At 37.4% G+C, this 17,474-nt stretch overlaps 1 protein-coding gene across 4 annotated transcripts in view; it reads right to left on the reverse strand.

The window, feature by feature from the left end:
• Window positions 1-17,474, reverse strand: part of LOC136248898 (uncharacterized) — a 40,913-nt gene that overhangs the window by 16,112 nt on the left and 7,327 nt on the right. For 3 of the 4 annotated variants that reach the window (XM_066040743.1, XM_066040741.1, XM_066040744.1), the window contains 14 exons: window positions 16,150-16,253; window positions 14,265-15,435; window positions 14,086-14,212; window positions 13,958-14,023; window positions 13,771-13,910; window positions 13,536-13,721; window positions 13,325-13,483; window positions 13,188-13,266; window positions 13,049-13,134; window positions 12,966-12,993; window positions 11,349-11,503; window positions 11,272-11,299; window positions 4,739-5,334; window positions 4,492-4,689 (listed from right to left, as the gene is read on the reverse strand). In XM_066040743.1, coding sequence (XP_065896815.1) covers window positions 4,492-4,689; window positions 4,739-5,334; window positions 11,272-11,299; window positions 11,349-11,503; window positions 12,966-12,993; window positions 13,049-13,134; window positions 13,188-13,266; window positions 13,325-13,483; window positions 13,536-13,721; window positions 13,771-13,910; window positions 13,958-14,023; window positions 14,086-14,212; window positions 14,265-15,435; window positions 16,150-16,202 — 3,072 coding nt within the window. In that variant the 5' untranslated portion in view covers window positions 16,203-16,253. Of the gene's footprint in view, window positions 1-4,491; window positions 4,690-4,738; window positions 5,335-11,271; window positions 11,300-11,348; window positions 11,504-12,965; window positions 12,994-13,048; window positions 13,135-13,187; window positions 13,267-13,324; window positions 13,484-13,535; window positions 13,722-13,770; window positions 13,911-13,957; window positions 14,024-14,085; window positions 14,213-14,264; window positions 15,436-16,149; window positions 16,266-17,474 lie in introns of all 4 variants that reach the window. The other variant, XM_066040742.1, reaches the window with a different exon arrangement.

A 17,474-nucleotide genomic window follows, 5' to 3' on the forward strand; every position in this document is an offset into this window, starting at 1 on the left:
TTCTGCACAGGTAAACTTTGCTCTGAGGTGGTTTCTTTTCAGCGGTCTGAAATACGGGTGTGGCGACTCTCCTCAGACTTTGTGAATTACCTTCCCTTTGGGGTTTTACAGCATTTAACAACTGAAAAACAATGCTGCAGGCCTTGTAGACTACTAGGAATAGCCTATCCCTTTGAGTTGAAAGGGGGCGTATCCCTTACATACGCGAATGAAAATGAAGAGCAGCTTTGAGGCTTTGTCGAGAGAATTTGTGGGGAAAAAAACATGATAGTCAAACTATAAAACAGTTTAGAAGATACTTCTATGCATAATATGTTGGTAAATACGGTTTGTTTAACAAGCGCTTCCTTAGCAGTGCATAGCAACACAATCAAAAGAATTACAAAAATTTCATGAATTACGAAATACGAGATTACGTACTAATAATAAATGTATTATTGCACAACCAAAAACCCTATTTGTTATAACAATAATACATAGTTGGTTAATTCCAGATGAGTTAGCTAGCTGCATGGTGCCTGGTTTTTAGAAGTAGCACAACATCAACTTGTTAGCTATTCCCTTGTTTCACTACTTTGATCCCTAATCCAATTCCTAAATTTTCCTTCTACTAGTTCGTTTACTTTTCATAATTATGACTACTGAACCCACACATACCACATCAAAAGAAAGAATGGCACCAGGCATTCCATAAAGTTAATTTTGCACCTGCCCCAATCATTTACTGAAAAGTGAAGTGGCCATTACGCTTTGTTTTCAGCTACGTTCCACCTGTTACACGGCATTACAAATGAAGAACAGTATGAGAAGTGTCTCTGCAATCAATATAGTTGATACAGAAAATATATGGGTGGTAAGTGTGCCACAGGGAAGTCATATCATACTATTGTGAATCAACACTTTGCATTGTCAGCAAAAATAACTGGGGCACAAAGGAGGTCAAAGGGAGTCCATATGTGTGTATTGTACATACTGCAGTTGGTGAAAAGGCACGTCTCAGAATGAAGTAATGTCAAACAGTGAAGAAATCAAGCCTGTAGCCTTGTCCATTATTGAGTTACGCTTGGCTGGAGGTCAGTCAGCATAAAATTTTGTTATAAACAGAAAATTTCATAGAAATTTGTTTGCTAGACAAACTATAAAGTTGCAGATTGTTTGTGATTTAAAGCAGCTTGTTCTAGTTACTTTTTCTTAGTAACAAAAAGGTAATTAATGAATTACAAAATAATCATTGAATTACAAAATGCATGGTCTAACTCAACTGATGCTGTATGCATAATTACAGAACAAAACAAGTATTTGTATATGCAGGAGCTCATTGAATCCTATGGACAAGGGAGCATGTAACTCCATACCCTACTGATACTACGGGTAAAATTCAAACATGGTGTCCAGTGTTACTATGTATATAATTGGTTACATAATTCTTACACACAACAAGGATACACTGAATGAGCTGCTACTCCATCATCTTATGTAAAGCTGCTTCGATAGGCCAAGATCATTGAGTCAAGTTGAAGGTAGAGCTTGGAATAGTCGAGTGGAGTGATTCTGCATGATTAGCAATTGTAGAAAGACTGTCCTGCTAAGCCTGTGCTACTATTCCTCCGTCATGCCATTGAACTTCGTTTCCATAGCTTTGCTTTGTCGCAGCAGAAATGTGACGTACTTGATGAGCATGCGCCTTTACACAATATCCTAATTAGGAAATTTTAAAAGTTACTTATTATAATACACATAGCAGCCATGTTTGAATTTTGCTGTTTACGGAGTTACATGCTCCCTTGTCCGTAGGATTCGATGCACTCCTGGTATATGTAATAGGACAGATGGCTGTGGTATTCGGGATTAATAGTGCGAGCATTGTGAACAGAAGGGAGTAAATAGTGTGAGGCAAAGCCGCCAAGCACTATTTCCTTCCTGTTTACAATGTGAGAACTATTAATCCCGAATACGACAGCCATCCATCCTATTGCAAAATAATCTGACAACCATAGCAATTGTTGCTAGGTAACAGAAATTCAAAATAATCACTGCAAAAGGCTAACCACACTTAGCAACAGTTGCCTAGCAAATGCTGCCATGGCCTCAAAATGACATTTACCTCAGCCAGGGGTGTAGCTACACCTGGGCCTGCATGGGCACAGGCCTGGGCAATCATTGCTGATGCCCGGGTAGCAAGCCTGATAAACGGCGTCCGCCTGGGCACGCCCATAATTAATACACACTAAGAATACACACTTGCTATAATACATTCCATAATAGTATCATCAAAAAATCACGTATACTTGGGTTTGCTAAGATTCCTCCGTCAATTTAATAAATTTCTATGTAATTCCAAGCATCACGTGATAATATTTTAAGATTTGAGCGTGGGTTGAGAGTCAAACATGTGCTACAATTTGGTGAAACCACTCACTGGACAACAGTACTCAAACATACAGTAATTGTTTTAGTAGACATCTAATAGTATAGACTAATGAAAGACGGACAAAAGCCAATTCCCAGTTGGTTGTGGTGCCCGTCTTACTTGTGGCAGGGCTAAGAGGATCTGCGGCATTGTTTATTCAAGCTTTCTCAATGTTATGTTATTAAAAGCCCTCAGTATGTGCAAGTCAAGTCCTTAGAGAAAAGAGTGAAAAAGTAGTTGATGCTGTGGCTGGAGTTGTCACTGATGAAGTAGTATGCCTATAAACATGCTGTATCACACAGATGAAAGAGTGAAAAAGAAGTCCGATATTGGGGCTGGATGCTAAGTTACTCCATCAGAGTCATTGTTTAGGTTTAGCTTCTATATTATTCATGCAGTAGTATCTTATTAGTCTAATAAGCTGCTGCACAAACAGCAGTGTATCATAGTAGCTAGCTAGGTACATGTATATCAGTAGTGCACTTTTAAACAGTTTTTTCAAAAACAAGTGTGTGATAAAGAGTCCACAGAGATGGACTCATGTTTCTTGCTAAATAGTTTGCATGGGGGGGCAGTCAGACCTTGTGCCCAGGCAATCCAGAAAGCTAGCTAGCAACCGTTGCTAAGCAACCATATTGTTGCTATGCCTTGGGGGTATCTATCACCATGGTAACACTAGCTGTCATGTCCGACATTTACCTCTAATAGAAACACACCATATTATTTTAGCCAATCAAATTAGTATTACAGATTTTTGTCAAGCGACCTTAATACATACGCAAATAATCCAAATGGCAAAAAAAACTTTGGCAAATTACAGCATTTCATCATGTGCCACTACTTCACAAACTCTCATAGGATGTGAGATGAAACCTTCCCATGGTGGAGAACTTGTCAATTAACAGTGTTGCTAAATTTATTAGGGTGAAACTACTAACACAGGAATTACAGCCTGTCTTCATGTGTTCTTTTTATAGACCACCAAACTGTGAATGGAGCCTTTATTATCATTAAGTGAATCTTTTAGAGCCTCCATATAGTAATATCAAAGAGGTGAACACATGTTCACTCCCAATGGTTTTGTACTGGAACAAGCATGTTCTCCTGTTGTAAACATGTGTGCATGCACCCATACTAAATGTATGGGAATTTTAAAAGCCTCATAACACACTTGTTTTTGTCCTTTTTGACTATTAGTCCTGGCATTTAAAGGACTTCACAGCACTACTAAATGTTTCGGCAGCTGGCCCATGTAACTTAAAGTTACTACCAAGAACGAGGGATCAGGTGAACGCTTGAATATGCTAGTTCTGTGTGAGATCCCCACCTTAACAATCACATTGTCTCAATAGAAAAACTTCAAAGAAGAGCTCTTAGATGGATATTTAATGACTATAATTTCAGTCACAGTGTTACCACCATGCTACAAAGTCTCAATTGGCCTATGTTACAACATCGTTGTAAAAGGATGCGTCTTACCTTGCTGTACAAATCTATTAATGGCCTTTTAGTTCAAAAAAAAATCCTAATTATTTCACTGTGATTTCCACAAATACAAGACTTCGTCATCATCAATCCTACCATTTTACACATATCAGAACAGACGCCTACATGAACAGTTCCTTCCCTAGAACAATAAGAGAATGGAATGATCTCCCTCAACATGTTATTGATTCTAACTCACTAGATTTATTTCAGGAACAATTAGATATTTATCTCAATACTGCTTTATTGTAATTATTGATTCTTTTTTGTAATTGTTTGGGACAGACCTTGTCCCCTGGGCACAACCAGCTGGAGCTGTCTGCCCAGTACAATAATAATAATAATAATAATAACTACACATTTCATATAGCTAACAGCTGGAAATATAGTTTGGAGGAAAGACTTTGGCAAATTAAGGAACAATTTGCAAAATTTAATTTGTCATGTTTTATGCTGACAAAGTTTTCACAGTATATGATAATTTAATTCAGCAAGAATAGGCACCAGATTTTTAAAACTAGCAAATTATTCACTGAAGCCTAAACAAATGGCCCCTGTAGCTACACACCACACAGGTACATTGCACTATGTTTAACCTGAAAAGGATCATCTTCACTCTCCAATGTGTTGGATGAAACAGTTAGAGGATTCTCCAGATAAAACATTGCCAACCTTAATGCTTCAGTAGAACAGAATGGGATAGAAGGAACATAACCGCTATCACTTGTGCTGCTTTCGTTATCCGTTACCTGGACTGCAACAGAGAAAGTCTCCCCTCTGTTGGCAAAAGCATCCTGAAAGGTATCAGTCAATAACATATACTACAAAACAATGCCAACTTACCCCCCAATGCTGATATTGTCCGAGAGAAAAGAATGTTTGTATTAGTACATGAACATTCACAAGTGTAGATGGTCTACCAATGTGATTAAGTGCAGAAGAGACTGCAACAGTGTTAAGAAACTCTTGACGCAATAGTGTAAGGTTGATCTGTGCAAACACTACGTCAAGCTGTTGTTGGCTTACACAAAGGTCGTACGGTATTGTGTCCAAAACTATTGGCTGTCCAAGCAATTTGATAACCAGTTGTCCCTGAGGATCTGACATCGCCAGAGGGTTGCTAGCAGTAGTTACGTACAAAACAACCAGTAATCTAATAAAGGTAACAAAATTTTCATCTGAGACATTGGATCTTGCTTCAGCATCTAATGGTCTTAGTATCACTTCCAGCAACTGTTGGCTAAGTGTCGTCACTAAGTTATATGCAAGAGTCAACAGTTTTTGGAATTCTTCATAATCATCACTGTGAGTTGTGGTAGTCGTTTGGAGTAATACGAACAATTCCATGGCACCATCAACACACTCAGCATCAGCTGAACGGAAAGTTCTTTCTGTTTCATCACTATTCTCATTTTCTGATAAGTCGTCATCAGAATCACCTGTACAATACAGCAATTATATTACAGAGTCCAATACACTGTATATCCAAATATGAGCTTGTACTATAAATCCATATACCCTACAGGGCTGGAGCCCAGAGATTTTGGTCCAGCCATCCATGGACTGCAATGGAGTTCATAGTCATGTACACTACTTTTTTTCATTAATCTGATGTGATTTTTCAGGTGATACTCAATTCAAGTACATGTGCTAAGTACATGCAGCATGCCAAGCTAGGGGGGTCTGGGAGCATGCTCCCCCAGGGAAATTTTTGAAAATAGATGCTCTGAAATGACATCTGGAAGCTACTTCACTTGCATGGCCTCTTTCTCCTTTTGTTAACATCAAGGATATATCCTGGTAATATTGTACTACAATACCAATTAATTCAATTTTCACATCTAATTAGTTTTTTGAGATACAGAAGCCATTGGGATTGTATGTATGACATGCATGATCAATTAGCCAAATGCAATGCCATGCAGATGGAACTTTTGAGTCATTTGAAGACAATTAACATACATGTAATGGCTATCTAAGTAGAACAGTGCCTATATTCTATACCGAATGCTCTATTAGAGTATTGCGATTAGTGTTCTGCGATATACCGGTAATACCGTTTATCGTGATAAATTATCATAACCGATTATCATACCGTGACAGCCTTTGATAACCGATATATTGAAATACCGGTATATCGATGAACACCAGTATAGGATTCTAGCCTTTGGTGTTTAATTATCCAATTTGTTGATGGTTTAGTAGACACACCTAAACAAAAACTTGGAAGTTCTCACACTACAGCACATGCCTACTTGTACTGAACTAAATATACACAGTATTTGGTTTTTGGGATGTATACTGACTGCTTCATACTAGACCCAAGAAATGATGCAGTAGTTACAATAACAAGCTAACTATAAATCAATATACCGCGATATTTTCCTCTTACTAATACCGTGTATTCAAATTCCAATATAGCAAAGCACTAATTGCGATGACTGTTCTATTAGAGTATATCATGATTGATCTTTTACAAATTAAATACAGTGGAACCTCTCTATTATGGACATTTTTGGACCTAGAATTTTTGGTCATATTTCGCTGTAATATGTTTTCCTCTTTCAGAGGTAAAAAATGTACTGAACAGACCAAAATTTTTGTCCTTATTATGGAGGCTTTTTATTGTGTCCTTAATTCGGCAAGTTTGTCAAGAGGGGTTCCACTGTAGCTGAAAAGTGGTCCAGCATTGCGGCCCTGCACCCTAATCATATGTGACCAGATCTTCCTTTTCTTTGCCATGGGTAGGAATGAAGAAGGTACACTATCTTACTGACGTTACATAAGCAAACATTCATATATCATGTGTACTGCAACGAAAAAGATTTTTTTTTTGAACTCCTCCTGAGTAGGTGACACCAGGTTTTTGCTGTTACAGGCTGTCTTCACAAAGATCAAAGTGTTATAATATTTTACGGACTTCCTTTAAAAAATATACATGCACTGTATCCACTGTAGTAAATTGTCTGTACTGTCAAAACTAGGGTTTTGCAAATCCGGTCACATATTCCATTAAGAACTCCACCACAAATGCATAGTATATATTTCAGATAACTAATTTAAAAAAAAAAAACTTTAGCATACCTGTGGTGACATTTGGAGAGATTTAATTGCCACTGATATAAGCCTTTTTCATAATGACATATCATTACTAAAAATGGTGACCTCTGTTTGGGATATTCTAATGTTATCAAGTACTGGTAGTATTGGCAATAAATGGAGAACAATCGTTTGTGTGATTTGAGAAGATATCAAGCAGGCATAAGGCAACGAAATCAAATATATAGGACTGAAACAAATACTAATACTCAGCAAGTACTCGTTAAGGATTTGGTACTCGGATAGTAAAATTGGTACTTGAGTACTCGTTAAGATCATGTGACCCAGCTCACATGATGTAATTGTCATCAGGGAGTGACACAATGAAGGCTGTAGAATTTTGATTAGCATTTTTTCTTGTCAGGGACACTAACATCAGTACTTTAATACAATGTGTGTATCATTGTTGTTAATTGAAAAGTTGTAAACTGCTTAAGGTTGGTACAAAAAGTGTCAAATGGGTACTACAAGTAGCTAATATTCATGAGTAGTACTCGATCGTTAACTCTAGAGAGTACTTGAATACTAAAAAACCATGATCGTTTCAGCCCTATCAAATAGCTTAAAATTTTATTTGACTGGTATTGTATGTTGAGTACAGGTGTGCAATAACAAACTTAAACATAGCTCAATATTTCCTTTTGAACTTATCTTGATTATATAACATATTTAGATAATTGAAACAAATATGTATTTTAGTTAACCCTTAAACCCCCATAGGTCAGAAAACTGGCCCAAATATGCATGCCTTGCACAAAGCACTGTAATTACTGTGCAATTTATGTCACTCTTCTTGTTTTGTAACAAGAATAAAATGATACCAAGGGTCTTTCCCTAATGCTAAACAGTGAGGCCATGTAAATAACTTTTTGGTAAGGAAACATGCAAACCCTTTATACCATGACTCAATGGTGGTTGTTGCTACTATCAATTTCCAACTCCGTACATTTTACCATTATAGTTTCTATCAGGCCATATATGAATCATTTAAGTAAACCCACAAATGAAATTAAAGACGTGGCAAGAAAATTCAAAACACGGAGACATGGCTTGCTGTTGTTCATTGCTTCATAACAAGTAAGCTGCTGTAGTTCTGTAGTTACAGTGTTCATTTAACGTCTTCCAAGTAGCCCAGTGAACAGACTTTTGATCAATGTGTAGTTTTAGGCTGTAAGAATTAAATTACCCACAGAAGTTTACTATTATCAACCTATCATCCTTATCTTGATAAGTTGTATGATATCTCGATATTCAGATATATCTAGATAATTGCACAGCTCAAGAAATAGCATTCCTTTACTTACCACACCTGGTCGCTTTGTAACTTTATTAAGGTGGCTTGTCCATATGGCTTTACCTTGAAATTTGCAGGGCCCGAAACAAGCAAGCTTTTGCCATATATGTACTAACAGGTATCAGGTATTTTGTTCTCTACCCTTTACAACACACAGGAACTCCCTGGGATGTTGTTCCAAGTTTAGTGAGTTCCAAGTTTAGTGATTTAGAGTGAATACTTCCTTCACGCTTGGTATAATGGCACTGGATCTGCTGCTAGACACTATTTACCTGCTTATCCACCACTGTACAGAGCTACTTATTTTTAGTTCACATGTCTATGTCACACAAAAATTTGAAATGGATTTTTTTTTTTTAAATTTGCCACTACTGGACGGAGGCAAGTATTAAAAATTGGCTTCCACACAATTGCAGCTTATTTACTACTGCTTGCCCATCCAAAATTTGACAGTCATATCTTACAAAACCAGTGACTACTTCATTATATTGTATCAAGGCTTGTAATAAGAGTGCTTACATAACATAATTTATTTGCAAATGGCAGGAACTGGTGGTCAACCACAGTAATGATTCTAATTAAGCCTCACTGTATCTGTCAGGTAGTGACCTAACGTGTTAGTATGCTTGACAATGTGGAAGTTCTGCAGCAGTCCAGCTTCTTTCCTGAGCCACACCCAGTTATCGGGATTGTGTGTCACTGTCTGTAGTCATGTGTGGAGCTGTACCCATTTATCATTAAGGTGTGTTGAAGGTATGATTGTATGAGGTCATGTCGTGTACACTCATGCCCACTGTATACGTATGTTATAAGCATCATGCGCCACACCCACATATCCGGAATGTACCTTGTTTATGTATACAGCTAAGTACTTTAGTGGGCACTGTCACACTTTTGTTTACCACGACAGTTTAACCACAAATAAGTTTGTTTGAAAAGTCTTGCTCATCGAAACTTTTCCCCTATATGGTAACTTTTTCATAACACTGTTGAAGCCTGATGAAAACAGCACCTAACCTTGATGTCATAAAAAACAATACTTGAAAATATAGGAGTCCCCCAAATAGAGAATTGGTGTGATGTCATTATGGGAAAAGGCTTATTTTCATCCCCAGCAGCTTGTATTTCAATCTTATGTATCAAAAGTACATAATTATGTAAATCAACAGAACTTCAAAACGAAAAATACGGTACTGCATAAGCAGGAAAGTTTGAAACTTTAGCGGATTTCCCAGGACAAGATTTTGGTAAGAAAAAGTTTGGCAAATTTGTTAATAGCTAATACAGATTTGTATTGGACGTAGTGATCTTAATTGGGGGTTGGTGGCCTCAAACCTGGGCATTGGTGGTGGTAGTATCCTTAGTCTCAAGAGTGCCTTGAGGCGGCTTCTGCTCGCCTCACCAGGGGACATGGGTTCAAGTGTTGGGTGGTGGGTGATGTCTCCTGTTTCAGGGACTAGGTTTGGAGAATTTATGATGCCTTCTCTGAATGGATTATCTAAAAACAGGTCATCTATGTCTTCGTAGAAGTTTGTATTGTTCATCCTACTTGAGAATGGAACATTTGTATACATTTGTGTGTGGCACTCTACTGACAGTGTATACATATGATACTGCCAGAACAATATCAAATTCTTTCTTTTTCTGACACACATACACACACAAATGTTCCCATTCTCAAGCAGGATGAGCAATACAAACTTCAACGAAGACAACCTGTTTTTAAATTATCCATTCAGAGAAGACATCGTACATTCTCCAAACCTAATCCCCGAAACAGGAGACATCACCCACCACCCAACACCAACACTTGAATCCATGTCCCCTGGCGAGGCGAGCAGAAGCCACCCCAAGGTGCTCTTGAGACTAAGGATACCACCACCACCAACGCCCAGGTTTGAGGCTACCAACCCCCAATTAAGACCACTACGGCAAATTTGTTAATGGCTAATACAGATTTGTATTGGATGAACAATTTGGCAGATTTTGGTTTGGCGAAACACCACTCACTCGCCAAATTTTCCTCCTGCCAAACTTTCCTGCTATACTATACATCATTTAGTGACCAACTCACACTATAGTCCATAATTCAACTGAGCCCTCCAAATACAGTAATATCACAGAAGTGAACATGTGTTCACTCCCGAAGGTTTTGTACAGGAACAAGCATGTTTTCATGTTGTAAACACGGTTGTGCATCTGAATCGTCCAAATGTATAGGATATTTTTAAAGCCTCATAACTCACTTGTTCTTTACCATATCAAAGCCCTTTTTTATTAACAGTTCAAGGGCTTCACAGCACTACTTGGGCAGCTGACCCACATAACAAGAGTTATTAACAAGAAAAGAGGGCTCAGGAGAACACGAAACTAATACATGTGTCCCAAACACAGCTATGGTTTACTTTATGACATCATAAATAAGAGCACTTCATTATAGTAAACATGTCAAGTAGGTCCCAAACTAGCGTTGCACTTATATGAGATTTTGCTGATATTCCGATAACTGATATTGGATAATATTTTCAAGCTGATAAACATAACCGATCTGATATAACACAGCATGTCTATCTTGTAAAAATGTTTACTTAGAAATTTGATTGTGAAGGACCAATTAAGCTTGTTTATAGTAGCAGTATTGCTATAACAACAGCTGACAGTACACTGAAGCAGTAATAACAACACTTTAATGCAGGAAAATACAATTCAATGCATTTGTAAACATCACGAGCATCTATTTCTAAATATATACATAATGTATCTGCTGTTTATTTCATTGTTGTGCCGACCTGATACCGATATACAAAAAACACAGCTGATATATGGTTTTTCCGATAACTGATCCGATTATCGGTGCAACACTATCCCAAACATAGCTAAGGTGAACCTCATGATGTAATTAGTAAGACCACCTTATTGTAAGGTGATCCCTATTAATAAGGTTCACTGTACCAGTGCATACTCCACATACACAATGTCTCACCTTCATTGGAATCATTTTCATCATCACCCTATTTGTGAGAAGACTAAAACAAATTACACTGACAACAATTTCATTACTTCATGATCTGTATTGGCACCTGACTTTCCACCATCAGCACTGATAATGAGCTTGTTAATAATGAAAGCAAGCAACTCTTGTTGGATGAGATCTAATGGCTCAAACCAATCTCGTAGTGTGTGTGGCTGTATTTCTGCTGTGGCCACTCCCTCCTCTATAATGAAAGAAACATGAAGCAAGTACCCTATTAGGATATACTGTGTGCACAAAATTTGTGACTTTCTGTAAGTAAGTGATGCCAACAATTCTATTTCAAGGATTTTCCAGTATTCCACATAAAAGATACATGCACATTTAATCCAAAAATGTCAGCATTAGCTTTTGAAAACAACACCACATAACAGAGAAAATACAAATACCACTATCCATTACAATATATATATACTATTCATTACAATATATATATACTATCCATTACAATCCAGATAGCTCAAGCTAATAATTTCAAGCTAAACTTCCTTGGTACAGAGCTTCTACAATAATCACTATTACACATGACATTGCCATTAGGGCGTACGTTTATTCTGAAGCTAAACAAGCACATCTATAATAAACATTAATGATGATAACACTAAAGTGGAAAGGTTTTGCAGATACAGTAATAAAATCCTTCTTAGCTGTACTGTGACGTGACATAAACATCCTTTGTACACAAATGTTATTACTTCACACTTGCAATACATAATGCACAAAGAAAACAAGTTGATGTGCTACTTCTAAAAACCAGGGGCCATGCAGCTAGCTAACTCATCTGGAATAACTATAGACAGTATATACTACTATGAATTAATCAACTATGTATTACTACTTTACAATAGGGTAGTTTGGGTTGTGCAATAATATAATTAGCTATTTCTCGTATTTCGTAATTCATGAAATATTCGTAATTCATGAAATATTCGTAATTCGTTCAATTACGTTGCTATGCACTGCTAAGGAAGCGTTTGTTAAATAAACCGCTTTTACCAACATATTACGCACAAAACTATCTTCTAAACTGTTTTATAGTGTGACTAACGTGTTTTTCCCACAAATTCTCTCGACAAAGCCTCAAAGCTGCTCTTCATTTTCGTTCGCGTACGTAAGGGATACGCCCCCTTTCAACTCGAAGCGATAGGCTATTCCTGGCAGTGTACGAGGCCTGCACCGTTGTTTTTCAGTTGCTAAATGCCTGAAAACCTCAAGGGGAAGGTAGTCTGAAGAAAGTCACCACACCCGTATTTCAGTCCGCCGAAAAGAAACCACCTCAGAGCAAAGTTCACCTGTGCAGAAGTTTAATACAGACTTCATTTCACTTTTACTTCTTACGTAAAAGCTGCTTTTACCGTTATTAAACGATTTTGCTCATGTGGGTGCGTACGGACAAACATAGGTAGATAGGTAGATAGATAGGTACACACACACACTTTTACGAAAACAATTTCAGTAAACCAGGCGCACGCCCACAGCCGGCCGAAGGCCGGCTGTGGGCATGCGCCTGGTTAAAAAAATACCTGTAAGGTACCAACACAATGTATACATACATACATACATACACACCTTATATTATGTTGGCATGTGCACACACAGATTACACAACATACACACACACACACACACACACACTATACGCTTACCACTAGTATCAATAGCATCAATTGTTTCCTACAGGTAATAAAATTTGTCTATACTTGACACACTAATAGCCTCTAATTCTAACCGTCTCATATTCTTTATTCCAGCTAAGCTGATCTAGCCTCATCAGTGCATACTGTATTGGTTCCTCTTCTAACACTTGGTAAGGATCTATTAGATAAGGCCTATATATGCAAATTACTGTCAATAATCATCTCACATACCCAATACAACATTAGCCACATTAGAAAATCGTGATGTGTGAGAGCCACCATTCATAACAGCTTGCATTGCACTAATGGACTGTCAGAAGATGAAAAGTGTAATGTAGTGCTTAGCAGCAACCCATACCAATGATTACCTCATTTACAAGTGGGTGAGTACAATCTGGAACATGGCCATGACCTTCTACCATACTGGGGTGAGATACTATTGCCTCTATTAATGACATCAGTGTTGTTTTAAAACTGCCCCATACTATATGACATGGAGGTGAATGTTGACATGGGAGGATACCTCTCTGTGACAAAGAAATTAGTTAAATGAAAGTAAAATGAGTTACATGGCATCACCTTTGATGCTGGTAACTTGCCAGTTGTAAAACAGCATGCATCCGCACTAGCAAACACACGAAAGTAGCTTTGTTGAAGATACCCGATCAACTCGGCAGTTCTACTATCCAAAGCCTTATCCGCGTAGCACCATTCTCTGTCCATCGCCAAAGTTGATGGTGAATAAGGGGACACAAGATAATGACTCTATAAAACAAATTAGTTCAAAATGTTACATTACTGAGTTTATCGGTACCTCTGATGGTAGTGGAAAAGGCCTGCTAGTAGCAATAGCATATGTATGGTACCACTTGATGAATTCAAGGACTTGCTGTAGCTTGAATGATTGCTGTATTTGCTTAGTCTGACATAAACCATCTCTTAATGATGGATGGTCTGCAAAAGAATTATTGAAACTATAGTATCCTGAAATCCATACATACCTTCTTCTTGATCCACCAACACATGCTTTCTTTGTACACTTGCAGCAGTTTCATGTTGACCACTTTCTGTAGAAAAAACAACAGAAAATATGTAAATAATGGCAAATACATATGTGTTCAGATCTTACCATCATACAATACACGTATATCAAGTAGTTCTGAAATGGATGACAAGTCATTGTCACTTTCACTTGTATGATCCTCAGCATCATGCAATCTTAACTGTTCACCATCTTGAGTCACAAAAAAGCAATCCTAAAATTGTACAGTTGATCATTTCAAATGCATCAGATATTGATGGTCTTACTGATATCCAATATGGTAGTGCCTTTGTAGGTGAATGCAATGGGATTTTTGGGCTTCTCAGACAGCCATTGACAACTTTTACTAGTTTAGAAAATCCCTCATCATACTTGGCCTTTTGAAACCGTCCTGTGAGTAATCTACTCTCCAAATCAAAAGATGATTGATGAGTTCCCCCACTAAACTCCTCATTGGAATCATGTATTTCAGTTTCAACATGTTTGGACATGACATTTGTTTCTAACCCATGCCCAGTTGTAATTGAAGCAGTAGCAGTAAAACTTTTATACTCTGTTTGCAATCCACCACTCATAGGAATTACACCTGAAAAACCTGCTGCTGTAGTTACCATTTTGTGAAAAAACCTATCATTTAATGGAAAACTGTGAGTCGCATCTAAAGGTGTTTCATCTGAATAAACATCACTAAAACTTGCCTCCAAATTATTAATGTGACCAGGTGAAAACTGTGTTAGAACATCTTTCTGACCATTTTTACCTCTTGTGTCACCCAAATAGGCAGGATAATCCAGTACTGTGTCTCTATTCTTTTTTGTCTTATTTGCAAGTACAGCAGCAAGTACTACAATCACAGCAACACAAGCCGAAACTGTCACAGCAGCTACAAATCTATCATTTTCAACCACAGCTTTATCAAGAGAGAGGGATACAGCAGATTCCTTCAGCTTAGCTACTATATAGGAATAATCCGGTTTAGTAACATGATCAATGGCTTCCAACATTTCGTAAATAAGTTTCTCTGCTATATGTGAGTAGTCCACTTTTGTACCACTGATGTGTTCTACTAATTTGTACACTATTTTTTTTGTCATAGTCATGATTTCAGATTTATTACCACCAACCATAACTTTCTCTAGGTCTTCAGCACTTTCTTCAACAAAGAAATTCATTGCACCATCATTTATGAACAACTGAGTGAGCCCATTCAATATGTCAACAAAACTATCACTTGTTTGGCCAGTGTCATACCAATGTGCATCATCAACAAGTTTAGAGATAAAAGTGCTCAAATAAGTTTCATTCTCACTGCCTGAAGTATAACCAGTATTGCTAATGCTTTTAACAAACTGTAAATTACTATCCACAGAATCAATATCAGTCCCTACTGAAATGGTGTCTGAACAATTTTCCTTCGTATCTTCTTCATCCTCAATGCTATGAAAGCATATATCACTGTCTATACATGGCTTTTGGTCATGAGTATCAGTATGAGTGTAATGTAGTGCAGTGTAGAGTGTAAGTGCGTGCGTGTAAACATGCATACAATACATATGTGATAGGGGACAGTGTGATAATTGCGCAGTTAATCAAATTCTACACAACTTGTTACTTTAAATGAGAATAGCCATTTTACACTAATACAAATATACACACTTGAACACCAATGTGATAGTGCAAGTACAGTGTATCAAGCAAACTGAATTGGTTTCAGCCCATTTATATAATATTAGGATAGTTGTTAGAAAGTTCTGACAGTTCCAAACAACTCTTTAATACTACATGCCTTATAACAGCTACAAGATAGTGCTTAAGAAAGGTTGTGCTGATATCAGCAGATTGCAGTTTATACAAAATGGGTGTGGTCAACACAGCAGGGTAAAATGATGGGCATGCCTTTCACATCAGCAACAACAACACATATATAATGAATAGAGTGACGATGAAGAATAAATAACACAGGGATGATATAATAATATGTGACAGGTTACATATACATACCACATGCCCATTTGTTAGCCGTAACGGCTCCATTATTATGGCTAAGTGGTTAAAACAAATAAAATTGGTTTGACCATAGCTAAACTGTGTAGTTACATCATTTACTGCCTTGAATGGCTTCACAATGCTGTTCGTATGGTAAAAACTTACACATTTGACAGACAACCTCCATTCAATTGTTGTTTATTCTTCCCAGGTTCCATCTGTACTAGCAACAGTTGAGAAAAGAAAACTCAAGATTAGACCTTAGTCACCTATAAACAAAACTACAATAATACTACTAACTCCTTGAGCTTTTCACTAATTCAACAGACTTGCACATATACACACTAAAACAATTATTTTAAAAAATCCCTCAGTTTCCTCTAATAAGTGCACACAGAAGACAGTGCCTTTGTGCAAGCACAGCTAACTGTGGCTGCCATAAGTTTACCAATCTGGAGAGCCATCGCAAAAAAAGTAAATAACTATACATTATTTCATATCTTGTTCACATGGGAACAAAGCATTTCCTTGGTTAAGTTGAGTGGTACCTTTGATTGATCCAGGCTTAAATCTTGTTTTCGAGCACTGAGTGGTAGCCGAGTTTAAATAGATGCCACAGATTTTTGGAACTAAGGTAATAAACGTGTTGCATTTAACAGAGTAAATTAGATTCTGGCTATATTAGGACTGGTCTCTTATTTATTACTTTAAAGTAGACTAAGCAATAGTGAAATTTTCAATGTCAGAATGATATTGTAAGACACTGTTCACAATAGTATGTCATTACTTACTGTAATTGTGGTTTTAATTGTGACCCAGTCTGGGAAAACTGGTCTTATTGCCCATGTCAACAGATTTGATTTTTCACCCAGGACACAAAGCTACTTGAATACACTATCTAATTCCACAATCAAAATCAGCTAGACTTGATTGAGTGGTCTGGTTTTGCTGGCTGCTTTTCCCAAGCCCAGTGGCGATCCGTATGTGCGGTGTGGGGCCTTAATGGAGCTCTGGTCCTCCAGTACATGTTACATGTGAATTACAGAATACAGGGACTTCCCCAAACAGCATTAGAGCGGTGCAGCACTGCTCTACTTTACTCAAAACTGTTTTGATGTGGTAAAAAGAATGTATATAATTTATAAAAATTGGTTTTGACGTTGGTAGCAAATTGACAGTTTTACCGCTCCACTTTATTTTGCTAGGGAAAGCTCTGGAATATCTCTACACACTTTTGCTTATCAAGTTATAATCTTCATAGTCTTGTTCATCAAGGGAATGCCTTCTGGCTTTGCCCATCAAAAAGAGAATACGAGGAACTGATTAGAGAGATTTAAGACTCTAATATATCCGAGCATTAGTTCTAATGGGGCTTAATAAGAATTGATTGACTATTCAATCCTGGAAGAAGACATCAACCTAAAACTATCAGGTATGGTTATAAGGGTATAAAACTAGTCTCTAACGCTGGGATAAAAAAAAAATTTGCT

Source organism: Dysidea avara, chromosome 3 (assembly GCF_963678975.1).
Source record: "Dysidea avara chromosome 3, odDysAvar1.4, whole genome shotgun sequence".
Classification (NCBI taxonomy): Eukaryota; Metazoa; Porifera; class Demospongiae; order Dictyoceratida; family Dysideidae; genus Dysidea; species Dysidea avara.